Source organism: Chiloscyllium plagiosum, chromosome 12, assembly GCF_004010195.1.
Source record: "Chiloscyllium plagiosum isolate BGI_BamShark_2017 chromosome 12, ASM401019v2, whole genome shotgun sequence".
Taxonomy (NCBI): Eukaryota; Metazoa; Chordata; class Chondrichthyes; order Orectolobiformes; family Hemiscylliidae; genus Chiloscyllium; species Chiloscyllium plagiosum.
In genome coordinates, this window is record NC_057721.1 from 2,722,910 (window position 1) to 2,737,644 (window position 14,735).

Sequence of the window (14,735 nt, forward strand, 5' to 3'; positions counted from 1 at the left end):
CAGGACGTTGACAGGGTGCAGAGCTCGACTGAGACCTGGCAGATTGAGTTCATCCTGGAACTGAAAAGTCTGGAGTTGAAGGGTTTTAGGCCAATTTGAATATAGCTGCCTCAGGCAAAAGGCTTTTATGTTAAAAAAAAAGACACTTGTACAATGAAAGGAGTGTAGCCAGTTCTTTCAGCATAAGCCTACCATGGGGAACCTTCTCAAATGCCTTACTAAAATCCATGTATACTACATCCACTGCTCTTCCCTCATCCACATGCTTGGTCACCTCCTCGAAGAATTCAATAAGACTTGTAAGGCAAGACCTACCCTTCACAAATCCGTGCTGGCTGTCCCTAATCAAGCAGTGTCTTTCCAGATACTCATAAGTCCTATCCCTCAGTACCCTTTCCATTTCTTTGCCTACCACCGAAGTAAGACTAACTGGCCTGTAATTCCCGGGGTTATCCCTATTCCCTTTTTTGAACAGGGGCAAAACATTTGCCACTCTCCAGTCCCCTGGTACTTTCAAAGTTCAAAGTCAAGTGGCACTGACAGCCAGTCTGTGCATAGCAAGCTCCCACAAAAACACGGTAATGGACAGGGAATCAGTTTTGAAGATTAGATGTTAAATTCTGGCTGGTTCATGGAGAAACTTGACCTAACCTTCCTCTAAGTGATACTGTTGAATCTTTAAAGGGTTTGGGGGAAGTCAGACAGGACCTCACTTCAACATCTCCTGGAAAGACACAAACCTCAGGAAATGGGGGTAATTTTAACCTGACCTAGCGGACAGGAATTGGGCGGACTGTGAAATTTGTACCTCAGCTGATACAAGTCACCATTAATCTAAGCAAGAGCTGTAGTTCCCCCATCGTTGAGCATTTGTTGGTTATAGGTGGAGATTATGGAGTCCTACAGCTCCCAATAACCACCAGAGATGCAAAAAACGGCAATACACACCTTTGAACTGCAAGGGTCCTCCACCTCCACACGCACAGAGTCTGAGACGATGCTTTTCTCATGATTAGTACTTGCAAAATAATAGGCCACAATGCGGAAATAAGGCACCATTTCGTCTGTGATCGTCACTGGAAATGAAGTGTTGGCAGACTTCCTGATTCTGTCAAAAAGCAGCACCTTGCCTTTATTGAGCACCTGGAATAGTAAATATTATGATGGTGTAAACTAAATGCCTTTTGGAAATGGAAAAAAAAACAAAGCTTGTCACATCATCGCTTCAGAAAGACCATAACTTATAAGAAAGGGATGTTTTTTATTTGAGTTCATTGAACATCAGTGAACCTTGTCTGTATAAATCAGCTTTTGGCCTACACTCACCAATCAATTCAGCCATTTACAGCTAACAGAAAGAAAAATGTATTTGGATCATTTCCAAATGTTTCAACACTGAAGGAAATTCCTTCCAGTCAAACCACATCTCCAACAAATGTGCATTTTGTCTGTCAATAACTGAGGGATGCATCAGTTCATTGACATTTTTATTAGATTAGAACAGCATGGAAACAGGCCCTTCAGCCCAACAAGTCCATACCGACCCTCTGAAGAGTAACACACCCAGACCCATTTCCCTCTGACTAACACACCTAACACTGTGGGCAATTTAGCATGGCCAATTCACCTAACCTGCACATCTTTGGACTGTGGGAGGAAACCAGAGCATCAGGAGGAAACCCACACAGACACGGGGAGAATGTACAAACTCCACACAGACAGTCACCCCTAGGCTGGAATCGGACCTGATACCCTGGTGTTGTGAGGCAGCAGTGCTAACCACTGAGTCACTGTGTTGCTACTGCTTCTGCACGGTGGCTCAGTGGTTAGCACTGCTGCCTCACAGCACCAGGGTCCCAGGTTCAATTCCAGCCTCGGGCAACTGTCTGTGTGGAGTTTGCGCATTCTCCCCATGTCTGTGCGGGTTTGCTCTGGTTTCCTCCCACAGTCCAAAGATGTGCAGGTCAGGTGAATTGACCATGCTAAATTACTCACAGTGTTAGGTGCCTTAGTCAGAGGGAAATGGATCTGGGTGGGTTACTCTTTGGAGGGTCGGTTTGGGCTGAAGGGCCTGTTCCCACACTGTAGGGAATCTAATCTAATCTTTTTTGGATGTGAACTAAAAACGGAAGAAGTTACTGCTTTAAACCCAGGAAACTGTGGAAGAAGTTATTTGCAGTTTTAAAATTGAGGTCCTGGGACACATCAAGAGTTATATCCACAATGTTGCCTGATTTAAGCAGTGATAGAGAATCCAGACAGAATGGTACTATCTCCGTTGAGGGTGGAAATTTGCTCAGAGGCAGTCTACTGATTAGCACTTTATTTGGAACCACTTGTCGCTGTTGATAATTCAAGAAAGCTCAGCCACTTGATCAGTTCCTGGCCAGGTAGCTGCAGCCTTGTATATGGACAATGCAACAGAAGCATCCATCTCACTCACTCACTGTACCTTCTGTGAGCAGAAATTTAAAAAAAATCCCAAGTATCCTGGAACTCTCCATCACCTTCCTCTGCAAATTGTTCTCTTTGCAAATCCCTAGCTGAAAGGAAGAAAGGGCCATACCATCTTTTAGACACTCTAAAAAAGGGAAATCCTCAACACATGAATCAGAGACTGAGAAATGGTTCCATAACTACCTGGTCAGGTCCACGCCCCCCCTACAACCCACCCTCCCATCCTGGCACCCTCCCCTGCCACCACAGGAATTGCAAAACCTGCGCCCACACCTCCTCCCTCACCCCCATCCAAGGTCCTAAAGGAGCCTTCCACATCCATCAAAGTTTTACCTGCACATCCACCAATATCATTTATTGTATCCGTTGCTCCCGATGTGGTCTCCTCTACATTGGGGAGACTGGGCGCCTCCTAGCAGAGCGCTTTAGGGAACATCGCCAGGACACCCGCACCAATCAACCTCACCGCCCCGTGGCCCAACATTTCACCTTCATCCCCTCCCCCACTCACCTATTGTACTCTATGTACTTTCTCCCCACCCCCACCCTCCTCTCATTTATCCCTCCACCCTTCAGGCACTCTGCCTGTATTCCTGATGAAGGGCTTTTGCCCGAAACGTTGATGTTCCTGCTCCTCGGATGCTGCCTGACCTGCGGTGCTTTTCCAGCCCCACTCTAATCCATAATGGTGCAACAGTTGCCTTGGCTCATAGAACATAGAACATAGAAGAATACAGCGCAGTACAGGCCCTTCGGCCCTCGATGATGCGCCGATCCAAGCCCACCTAACCTACACTAGCCCACTATCCTCCATATGCCTATCCAATGCCCACTTAAATACCCATAAAGAGGGAGAGTCCACCACTGCTACTGGCAGGACATTCCATGAACTCACGACTCACTGAGTAAAGAACCTACCCCTAACATCTGTCCTATACCTACCACCCCTTAATTTATCATTAGTAAAATATCGGAAAGAGTTGAAAGAAAGTTGAAAGAAAGCAGTTCATCAACTGTGATGTGGATAGGTAGGGGAATGGGTCTGGGTGGGATGCTCTTCAGAGGGTTAGTGAAAACTCAGTGGGCTGAATGGCCTGCTTCCACACTGTAGGGATATTATGCCTTTGAACAGATGGCTTTTTTTTAGTGATATAAAAGAGTTATTTCACACACCCTACATATCAAACATGATGAGATGTTCATCTGCACAGCTCATGTTCATCCTTCAGAGTATTGTAATCCGGAAATTAGAATTTTATAGCTCACATTTGCACCAGCCTTAACTACACTCAGCATTAATCATTTTCAATCTTTCATTACAACATCACATCTCATTCAGTCTCAAGTTATCATATTAGTAAGCGGCAGTATTGTTTAACGTGAGCAGAATGCTTTCTCCAAGAAAGTCACAGTCTCACAGTATCTTTGGGAATCAACATCAAAGCAGTACATAGAAGTCACAAACACATGGCTGTTTGATGTGGTAGCACCATGGAAGATATTGTGCACAATGCTTATTCCTTAAATAAAACAACACAGCAATCTGCTTATTTCAGATGTGTCTCTGCCCACTGCAGATGCCCATTTGCAGTTATTGAATCAATTGTATTACTCACTTGTTTGCATTAAACTCACAGCACTAGGGTGCTGGGTGTTGGGGGAAAAGGGAAGCTATAAAACTGTGTGAGTTTTTCATCCTCAAGTGGTGGCTCAATGGTTAGCATTGCTGCCTCACAACACCAGGGACCCAGGTTCGATTCCACCCTGCTTTGTGTGGAGTTTGCACATTCTTCCTGTGTCTGCGTAGGTTTCCTCTGGGAGCTCTGGTTTCGTCCCACAGTTCAAGTCGATCACCCATAGTGTCCAGAGATGTGCAGGCTTAGGTAGGTTAGCCATGGAAAATGCAGGATCACAGGGAAAGGATCAAGGGGTGGGTCTGAATGAGATGCTCTTCGGACGGTTGTTGTGGACTCAGTGGCTGAACGCACTGTAGGGATGCCGTGATTCCACGTAGCTCAGATGGCTAAATAGTTCAAGTGCAGAACATAATAACATTGGCAACGCAGTTTCAGACCATGTACCAGTTGTTGTGGATTATGGAAGTCTATCTCCTCACCTTGCCCATTCACATTTGCAGACAGATTCATTGGAATTAAATTTACTTCTGAAGAAGTGTCAAATGATTCAAAACATTAACTTTGTTCCTCTCTCCGCAGGTATTGCTAAGTCTCTTGAATTTCTCCAACACTTTTATTTCTGATCTGCAGATTTATGCTGTTATTTTATATAATCTTCACTTTTTTTTCTGTTTCACGCTGGATGTGTGATTTGCATGTACAGAGTAAAGTGGGAACACACAATGAATAATTCTCCCTGGAACAACTCCATTCATGAACCTGCTTGAACTGATAATTTTGGCAAAGTTTCCATTGGCTGAACTGACCCTTGGAGAAAGTGAGGACTGCAGAGGCTGGAGATCAGAGTCGAGAGTGTGGTGCTGGAAAAGCACAGCCGGTCAGGCAGCATCCAAGGAGCAGGAGCCTTGCAATACTTGTCATGAAAACTATCTGACGACTCCATGCTCCTGGTGCCACAACAGTTCCCATCATGCCGTGGGTAAGCAGTTGCCTTTTTCTAATTGACGGAGATGTCCATTGTTCCCTCAGCTGTGCAGGACATCAGTGTTTGTGAAAGAAAAGCTACATTTCATCAAAGCTTTTTATCTTCAATCATCAGGACAACTTGCAAGAAATGCCAGTGAAAAGGGGAAACAAGGATAGAAAATTTATTAGTATTCTTGCGAATTGTCCTGATGTGTGCCGAACTAAAAGATCTGATACTCTTTTTGATAAATCGCATTGTATTTTTCTCAGCAATATCCTTTGTCCTTTGTTGTTGGCCAGGGGATGCTTCTACTCAAAAACAGCAGCTTGTGAACTGAAGTTACATAGAGTACCCGAGCCCCGGCCACCTGCTTGAACTGGTCAGCTTGAACTGTGAATCCTTACTTGGGTGGAAGAAGTAATGAGGTAATCCTAACGGTGGCTTTCGGGGCGCATCTGATGAGCCAAAACGAAGGAGGAAAAGACACCACCGTTTGAGAAGATAAGAAAAATGAAGGATTTTGAGTGTGGCAGCAGTGAAAACATTGGAGATCAACCTTTGTGAAGTTGAGGACCCCTTGCTTGGAAGCATGGAGATTGCATCCAGGACTTGGGAGAGATTGCCTGGCCAGTGTGAGCTCCCATTGTCTGATATCAGCCTTGATTTTCGTTGACTGTTCAGGGAATATCAGAGCAACCTAATGGGCATGGGCACAGATTTTAGTCTTGTACGTATTACATGCCTGCTTTTAACTAAACAGTGTGAATTGTATGTCTGTTTTAACTAAACTAATAAAATCAGAGATTAACTTCATGCAGATTTGACTCTTTCCCCCTTTGTGACAAGCCAATAACTGTTGTCGAGAATAGTAACCAGGCAACATCTGGGGACTACGGGTCACTGACTACCTCAGTGAAAGAATGGACAGTACCAGTGAAATAGTCATCACAACACCTTCTGGTGTTGAAAGTGTACGATGCAGCAGCACCAAGTGACGATGCACATCAGTCAAGGTTTCAATCAGAGCGCAGGGCGAAGCAGCAACTTACCATATAGTAAAAATAATTGACACTGCTGATGTCTACTTGACTGAAAGGGGTTAATGTCACATTTATGATGTCTCCAGGGTATAGCAGAGCATTGGTCACACCGATATGCAGGTACATCTGCTTGCTGTCATGGCATTTGATTGCTATTTCTTCGCTCACATCATTCCCAACGGCTTTATCTCCAGCAGAGGCCTGGAGCGGCAAATTGACAGGGAAAACAAAGATCGCACGGACATTCGGACAAGCAAGAAGCAAAAAAAATTATTCTGTTTCTTTTCCATTCCCCACGCAGTTTTGTCATTCTCCATGTAATCCCCACACCTCCCCCCACCTCCAGTTAACTTCAATTATACTCAACCCTGTTAACTCATCTGAACTATTTGATACTTGCATTTATGTAGAGTCTATACCAGAACTAAATATCCCAAGGCATTTTACAGTAGCATTATCATGCAAAATAGTCATTTGTCCAGACAACACCAGATTTGGGGAAATTTGCCAGTGCTAATTGGGTGATTTTAAACTAGTAAGGTGGTGGGGGGATGGGGGCAGTGTTGGATTAGGGCAAAGCAATAGTGAGAAAAGAGATAGGTCTGAGGTCCTGAGGAGTGTTGCTGAACAAAGAGACCTTGGAGTGCAAGTTCGTAGCTCCTTGAAAGTGGAGTTGCAGGTAGATAGGGTAGTGAAGGTGGCGTTTGGTATGCTTTCCTTTATTGGTCAGAGTATTGAGTACATGAGTTGAGAGGTCATGCTGTGCCTATACAGGACATTGGTTAGGCCACTGTTGGAATATTGCGTGCAATTCTGGTCTCCTTCTGGAAAGATGTCATGAAACTTGAAAGGGTTCAGAAAAGATTTACAAGGATGTTGCCAGGGTTGGAGGATTTGAGCTATAGGGAGAGGCTGAACAGACTGGGGCTGTTTTCCCTGCAGCATCAGAGGCTGAGGGGTGACCTTATCGAGGTTTATAAAATCATGAGGGGCATGGATAGGGTAAATAGACAAGGTTTTCTTTCCCTGAGGTGAGGGAGTCCAGATCTAGAGGGCATAGGCTTAGGGTGAGAGGGGAAAGATATGAAAGAGAGCTAAGGGGTAACGTTTTCACGAAGAGGGTGGTATGTGTATGGAATGAGCTGCCAGAGGAAGTGGTGGAGGCTGGTACAATTGCAACATTTAAGAGGCATCTGGATGGGTATATGAATAGGAAAGGTTTGGAGGGATATGGGCCAGGTGCTGGCAGGTGGGACTAGATTGGGTTGGTATATCTGGTCGGCATGGACGGGTTGGACCGAAGGGTCTGTTTCCATGTTGTACATCTCTCTGACTCTACGGTATATTAGATGAGTGTAGCAAGTTAAATAGTTAAGACAGACAAGAGCTTGGCAGAGAACAAGGTAAGACTGATAAATTAAACTGCATTTACTTCAATGCAACAGGCCTGACAGGTAAGGCGGATGAACCAGGACATGGTTGGAATTAGGGGACTGGGGTATCATAGATATTACAGAAATGTGGCTCAGGGATGGATAGGATTGGCAGCTTAATTTTCTAGGTAAAGGTGCTACAGGAAGGGCACAAAGGAAAGAAAGAGAGGAGGCGAGGTGGTGTTTTTGATTAGGGATAACATTACAGCTTTACTTAGGGTAGATATTCCTGAGAATATGTCCAGTGAAGTTATTTGGGTGGAACTGAGAAATAAGAAAGGGATGGTCCCCTTTTTGGGATTGTATTCTAGGCCCCTCAATAGCATGAAATTGAGAAGCAAATATGTAAGATCTCAGAGAATAATAAGGAATAATAAAATTGTAAAGGTAGGGGATTTTAACTATCCAACGTGAACAGTCATAATGGCTTGGATGGAAAGGAATTTGTTAAGCATGTACAAGAAAATTCTCTTATTGAATATGGGGTTGTACCCACAAAACCTGACTTTCCCTTGGGAAATAAGACAGGGCAAGTGACTGAGCTGTCAGTGGAGGAGTACTTTGGGACCATTGATCATAATTCTATTGGTTTGAAAATAGTTATGGAAAATGATAGATCTGATCTAAAAGTTAAAACTCTAAATTGGAGTAAGGTCAATTTTGACAGTGTTAGGCAAGTATTTTTCTACAGTCTCTTTGGGAATTTAGAACAGTGGGAATGGAGATTGGGGCAGTTGAATGTTCCTCCTGCAGAATGTGGGAGGTTAGGGTCACCAATAGTGCACGTGCTGACTGCACCTGTGGGAACTGCACCCAACTCCAGCTCCTCGAAAGCCATGTTAGGGAACTGGAGCTGGAGCTGGATGAACTTCGGATTATTCAGGAGGAGGAGGGAGTTATTGAGAGGAGTAACAGGGAGGTAGTCACACCTCAGGTACAAGAAAAAGGCAGATGGGTTACAGTCAGGGGACAGAAAGGGAACTGGCAGGCAGTGCAGGGATCCCCTGTGGCCGTTCCCCTCAACAACAAATATACCGTTTTGGATACTGTTGGGAGGGAGCAACTTACCAGGGGAAAGCCATAGGTTACAGGTCTCTGGCACAGAGTCTGTCCCTGTTGCTAAGAAGGAAAGGAGGGAGAGGAGCAGAGCTTTAGTCATTGGAGACTCCATAATTAGGGGGACAGATAGGAGGTTCTATGGAAATGAGAGAGACTCACGGTTGGTGTGTTGCCTCCCAGGTGCCAGGGTTCATGATGTCTCTGATCATGTTTTTGGAATCCTTAAGGGGGAGGGGGAGCAATCCCAAGTCGTGGTCCACATAGGCACCAATGACATAGGTAGGAAATGGCATGGTGATGTAAGGCAGAAATTCAGGGAGCTAGGGTGGAAGCTTAGAGCTCGAGCAAACAGAATTGTTATCTCTGGTTTGTTGCCCGTGACACATGCTAATGAGGCAAGGAATAGGGAGAGAGAGGATTTGAACACATGGCTACAGGGATAGTGCAGGAGGGAGGGTTTCGGATACCTGGATAATTGGGACTCATTCTGGGATGGGGGGGGACCTCTACAAAGAGGATTATCTACACCTGAACCAGAGGGTTGCCTGTATCCAGTGGAGGGGAGAAATTTGCTAATGTTCTTTGGGAGAGTTTAAACTAATTCAGCAGGGGGATGGGAACCGAAATTGTAGTTCCAAGTATCCAGGAGATACAGAGTAGTGAGGTCATAAGTATTGTTTCAAAGTCACAACAGTTCACCGGCAAGCAAGAAGGTGGCTTGAAGTGTGTCTACTTCAATGTCAGCAGCATCCGGAATAAGGTGGGTGAACTTGCAGCATGAGTTGGTACCTAGGGCTTCAATTGTTGCGGCCAAACGTGGAGTTTGCACGTTCTCCCCGTGTCTGCGTGAGTTTCCTCCGGGTGCTCCAGTTTCCTCCCACAGTCCAAAGATGTGGTGAATTGGCCATACTAAATTACCCGTAGTGTTAGGTAAGGGGTAAATGTAGGGGTATGGGTTGGTTTCGCTTCGGCGGGTCGGTGTGGACTTGTTGGGTCGAAGGGCCTGTTTCCACACTGTAATGTAATCTAATCTAATCTAATCATTCCTGGGTAGACCAGGGACAGAAATGATTGCGGGTTCCAGGATTTAGATGTTTCAGTAAGAACAGAGAAGATGGTAAAAGAGGGGGGGGTGTGACATTGTTAGTCAAGGACTGTATTATGGTGACAGAAAGGACATTTGAAGACACATCGACTGAGGATTTTCTATAGGCCTCCGAATAGTTCCAGAGATGTACAGGACAGGATAGCTACAGCTGGGAAAAGGCAATTATGGGTGGCAGGGTGGCTTAGTGGTTAGCACCGCTGCCTGACAGCACCAGGGATCTGGGTTCAATTCTGTGTGAAGTTTGCACATTCTTCCCATGCTTGCATGGGTTTCCTCCAGGTGCTCTGGTTTCCTCCCCCAGTCCAATAATGTGCAAGCCAGGTGAATTGGCCATGCTAAATCGTTGATGAGGGGAAAGCGGTAGATGTGGTATATATGGATTTTAGTAAGGCGTTTGATATATGTTCTAAATAGCCCATATCATTAGGTGCATTATTCAGAGGGAAATGGGTTGGAGTGGATTACTCTGTGGAGGATCAGAGTGGACTTGTTGGGCCAAAGGGCCTATTTCCTCACTGTAGGGAATCTAATTAAGATGCAATTAGGCAAGATTCAGGATGCTTGGGATGCGGAAGGAAACTACAGTGGATGGGCACATTTGAAATGTGAAGTTGTTTCAAAGAACAGCTACTGTGTGTCCTTGATAAGTATGTCAGGCAGGGAGGAAGTGATCGAGTGAGGGAGCTGTGGTTTACTAAAGAAGTTGAATCTTTTGTCAAGAGGAAGAAGAAGGCTTACGTTAGGATGAGACGTGAAGGCTCAGTTAGGGCACTTGAGAGTTACAAGTTAGCCAGGAAAGACCTAAAGAGAGAGCTAAGAAGAGCCTGGGAGAGACATGAGATAGGTAGGATCAAGGAAAACCCTAAAGCATTCTATAGGTTTATCAGGAATAAAAGAATGACTAGAGTAAGATTAGGTTCTGGATTAGTGGTGCTGGAAGAGCACAGCAGTTCAGGCAGCATCCAAGGAACTTTGAAATCGACATTTCGGGCAAAAGCCCTTCATCAGGAATAAAGGCAGTGAGCCTGGAGAGGCGGAAGATGAGGCGTTCTTCTTCCACGCGTCTGGTGGTGAGGATCAGGAATTAAGGCAGTGAGCCTGGATCGTAGAGAAATAAGCTAGAGGAGGGTGGGGGTGGGGAGATCAGGAATAAAGGCAGTGAGCCTGGAGTGCTCCTTGGGTGCTGCCTGAACTGCTGTGCTCTTCCAGCACCACTAATCCAGAATCTGGTTTCCAACATCTGCAGTCATTGTTTTTACCGAGAGTAAGATTAGGGCCAATCAAGGAAAGTAGTGGGAAGTTGTGTGTGGAGTCAGAGGAGATGGGGGAAGAGCTAAATGAAATTTTTTTATCAGTATTCACATTGGGGAAAGACAATGTTGTCAAGAAGAATACTGAGATGCAGGCTACTAGACCAAATGGGATTGAGGTTCACAAGAATGTGAGTAATCTGGAAAGTGTGAAAATAGATTAGTCCTCTGAGCTGGATGGGATCTATCCCAGGATTCTCTGGGAAGCCAGGGAGGAGATTGCAGAATTTGGCTTTAATCTTTATGTCATCATTGTCTACAGGAATAGTGCCAGAAGACTGGAGGATAGCAAATGTTGTCCCCTTGTTCAAGAAGGGGAGTAGAGACAACGCTGGGAATTATAGACCAGTGAGACTTACTTGGGTTGTGGGTAAAGTGTTGGAAAAGGTTATAAGAGATAGGATTTATAATCATCTAGAAACAAATAAATTGATTAGGGATATTCAACACAGTTTTGTGAAGGGTAGGTTGTGCCTCACAAACCTTATGGAGTTCTTTGAGAAGGTGACCAAATAGGTGGATGAGGGTAAAGCCATTGATGTGCTGTGCTGTATATGGACTTCAGTAAAGCGTTCCATAAAGATCCCTATGGTAGGATATTGCACAAAATACAGAGGCATGGGATGGAGGGTGATTTAGCGGTTTGGATCAGAAATTGGCTAGCTGAAAGAAGACAGAGGGTGGTGGTTGATGGGAAATGTTCATCCTGGAGTTCAGTTACTAGTGATATACTGCAAGGATTTGTTTTGGATCTATGGCTGTCAGTCATTTTTACAAATGACCTAGATGAGGTCGTAGAAGGATGGGTTAGTAAATTTGCGGATGACACGAAAGCCGGTACAGTTGTGGATAGTGATGAAGGATGTTGTAGGTTACAGAGAGACATAGATAAGTTGCAGAGCTGGGCTGAAAAATGGCAAATAGAGTTAATACGGAAAAGTGTGAAGTGATTCACTTCGGAAGGAGCAACAGGAATAAAGAGTACTGGGCTAATGGTAAGATGCTTGGTATTGTAGATTAGATTACAGTGTGGAAACAGGCCCTTCGGCCCAACAAGGCCACACCGAAGCGCAACCCACCCATACCCCTACATTTACCCCTTACCTAACACTATGGGCAATTTAGCATGGCCAATTCACCTGACCTGCAGGTCTTTTGGACTGTGGGAGGAAACCGGATCACCCGGAGGAAACCCACGCAGAGAAGAAATTGCAAACTCCACACAGCCAGTCACCTGAGGCGGGAATTGAACCCGGGTCTCCGGCGCTGTGAGGCAGCAGTGCTAACCACTGTGCCACCGTGCCATAGAGAGATCTCAGTGTCCGTGTGTATAGATCCCTGAAAGTTACCATCCAGGTTGACAGGGTTGTTAAGGAGGAATTCGGTGTGTTAGCACTTATTAGTAGAGGATTGCTTTTCGGAACCATGAGGTCATGCTGCTGCTGTACAAAACTCTGGTGCGGCCACACTTGGAGTATTGTGTACAGTTCTGGTCACCGCATTATAGGGAGGATGTGAAAGCTTTGGAAAGGCTTCAGAGGAGATTTACTCATATGTTGCTTAGTATGGAGGGAAGGTCTTAAGTGGAAAGGCTGAGGGACTTGAGGCTGTTTTCATTAGAGAGAAGTAGGTAGAGAGGCGACTTAATTGAGATCTATAAGATAATCAGAGGGTTAGATAGGGTGGCTAGGGAGAGCCTTTTTCCTCAGATGGTGATGGCTAGCATGAGGGGACATAGCTTTAAATTGAGGGGTGATAGATATAGGACAGATGTCAGGGGTAGTTTCTTTACTCAGACAGTAGTAGGAGTGTGGAATGCCCTGCCTGCAACAGTGGTAGACTCGCCAAATTTAAGGGCATTTCAATGGGCATTCGAAAACATATGGACGAGAATGAAATAGCATAGGTTAGATGGACTTCAGATTGGTTCCACAGATCAGCGCAACATTGAGGGCCGAAGGACTTATACTGTTCAGTTCTATATTCTACTTTCAAAAGTTGATTGGGGGTGGCTATCTGCAGATAAAGGGATGGATGGAAAGTGGGAGGCCTTCAAAAATAATTCCAGGGACGATATGTTTCTGTTAAGGTGATGGTCAAGGCCGGTAGCTGTAGGGAATGCTGGATGACTTGAGACATTGAAAAGAAATAGTGCCTCAGTGGTTAGTACTGCTGCCTCACAGCACCAGGAACCTGTGTTCGATTCCAGCCTCAGGCAACAGTCTGTGTGGAGTTTGCACATTCTCCCCATGTCTGTGTGGGTTTCCTCCTGGTGCTTTGGTTTCATCCCGCAATCCAAAGATATGCAGGTTAGGTGAATTGGCCGTGCTGAATTGCCCTAGTGTTCAGGGATGTGTAGGTTAGGTGCGTTAGGGGTAAATGTTGAGTAATAGGGTAGGGTTACTTTTCAGAGAGTCAGCATGGACTTGTTGAGTCAAATGGCCTGTTTCCACACTGTAGGGATTCTGTATGACAGACCTATGTATCTGGGATCAAGTGAATCCTTAAGAGGAGCATAAAGATAGTAGGAGTATATTCAAGAGAGAAAACAGGAGGGCAAAGGGGACATGAGAGCTTTGGCAAATAGAGTTAAGGAGAATCCAAAGAGCTGAAAGTATATTAAGGGCAAAAGAGTAACTCGGAGGAGAATAGGGCCCCTTAACTAATAAAATGACCATCTATGAATGGAACCGCAGCAGATGGGTTGATCTCAAACGTATATTTTGTGTTGATTACGGAGAATTACATGAAAACTAGGAATCATGAAAAATAAATAGTGATATCTTGAAAAATGCCAACATTACAGGAGAGGACATATTAAAACACATAAAGGTAGGTAAATCCCAGAGACCTGATCAGATGCATCCCAGAACTTTTTCTACTGTGTGTCCTTGATAAGTATGTACCTGTCAGGCAGGTAGGAAGTCGTCAAGCGAGGGAGCCGTGGTATACCAAGGAAGTTGAATCTTTTGTCAAGAGGAAGAAGGAGGCTTATGTTGGGATGAGATGTGAAGGCTCAGTTAGGGCGCTTGAGAGTTACAAGTTGGCCAGGAAAGACCTAAAGAGAGAGCTAAGAAGAGTCAGCAGGGGACATGAGAAGTCATTGGCAGGCAGGATCAAGGAAAACCCTAAGGCTTTCTATAGGCATATCAGGAATAAAAGACTGACTAGAGTAAGATTAGGGCCAATCAAGTTGTAGGAAGTTGTGCGTGGAGTCAGAGGAGATAGGGGAAGCGTGAAATGAATACTTTTCATTAGCATTCACATTGGAAACAGACAATGTTATTGAGGAGAATACAGAGATACAGGCCACTAGACTAGACCAAATGGGATTGAGGTTCACAAGGAGAAGGTGTTAGCAATTCTGGAAAGTGTTGGAGTGGAAAGTCTGGGAGGTTTGCTAGTGCTCTTGGGGGGGGTTTAAACTAACTCTGCAGGGGCATGGGAACCCAGATTGTAGCTTTAGGGTGCAGGACCTGGAGTGTAGGGAGGTTAGGAACATGGCATCAATCTCAAAGGAGGGTGCCTGTAAACAGGAAAGTGACTTTAAGTGTGTATACTTCAATGCAAGAAGTATACGAAATAAGGTAGGTGAACCTGCAGCGTGGGTTGGTACCTGGGACTTCGATGTTGTAGCTATTACGGAGACATGGGTAGAACAGGGACAGGATTGGCTGTATCAGGTTCCAGGGTGGAAATGTTTTAGTAGGGGCAGAGGGGGGGG

General features: G+C 45.1%; 1 protein-coding gene across 1 annotated transcript in view; it reads right to left on the reverse strand.

The window, feature by feature from the left end:
- Positions 1 to 900: 900 nt before the first annotated feature.
- LOC122555475 (complement C4-like) overlaps positions 901 to 14,735 on the reverse strand; it is a 52,086-nt gene continuing 38,251 nt past the window's right edge. The window contains exons 9-10 of the mRNA XM_043701502.1: positions 6,111 to 6,302; positions 901 to 1,143 (exon numbers count right to left, since the gene is read on the reverse strand). Of these exons, the coding sequence (XP_043557437.1) occupies positions 901 to 1,143; positions 6,111 to 6,302 (435 nt within the window). The remainder of the gene's footprint in view (positions 1,144 to 6,110; positions 6,303 to 14,735) is intronic.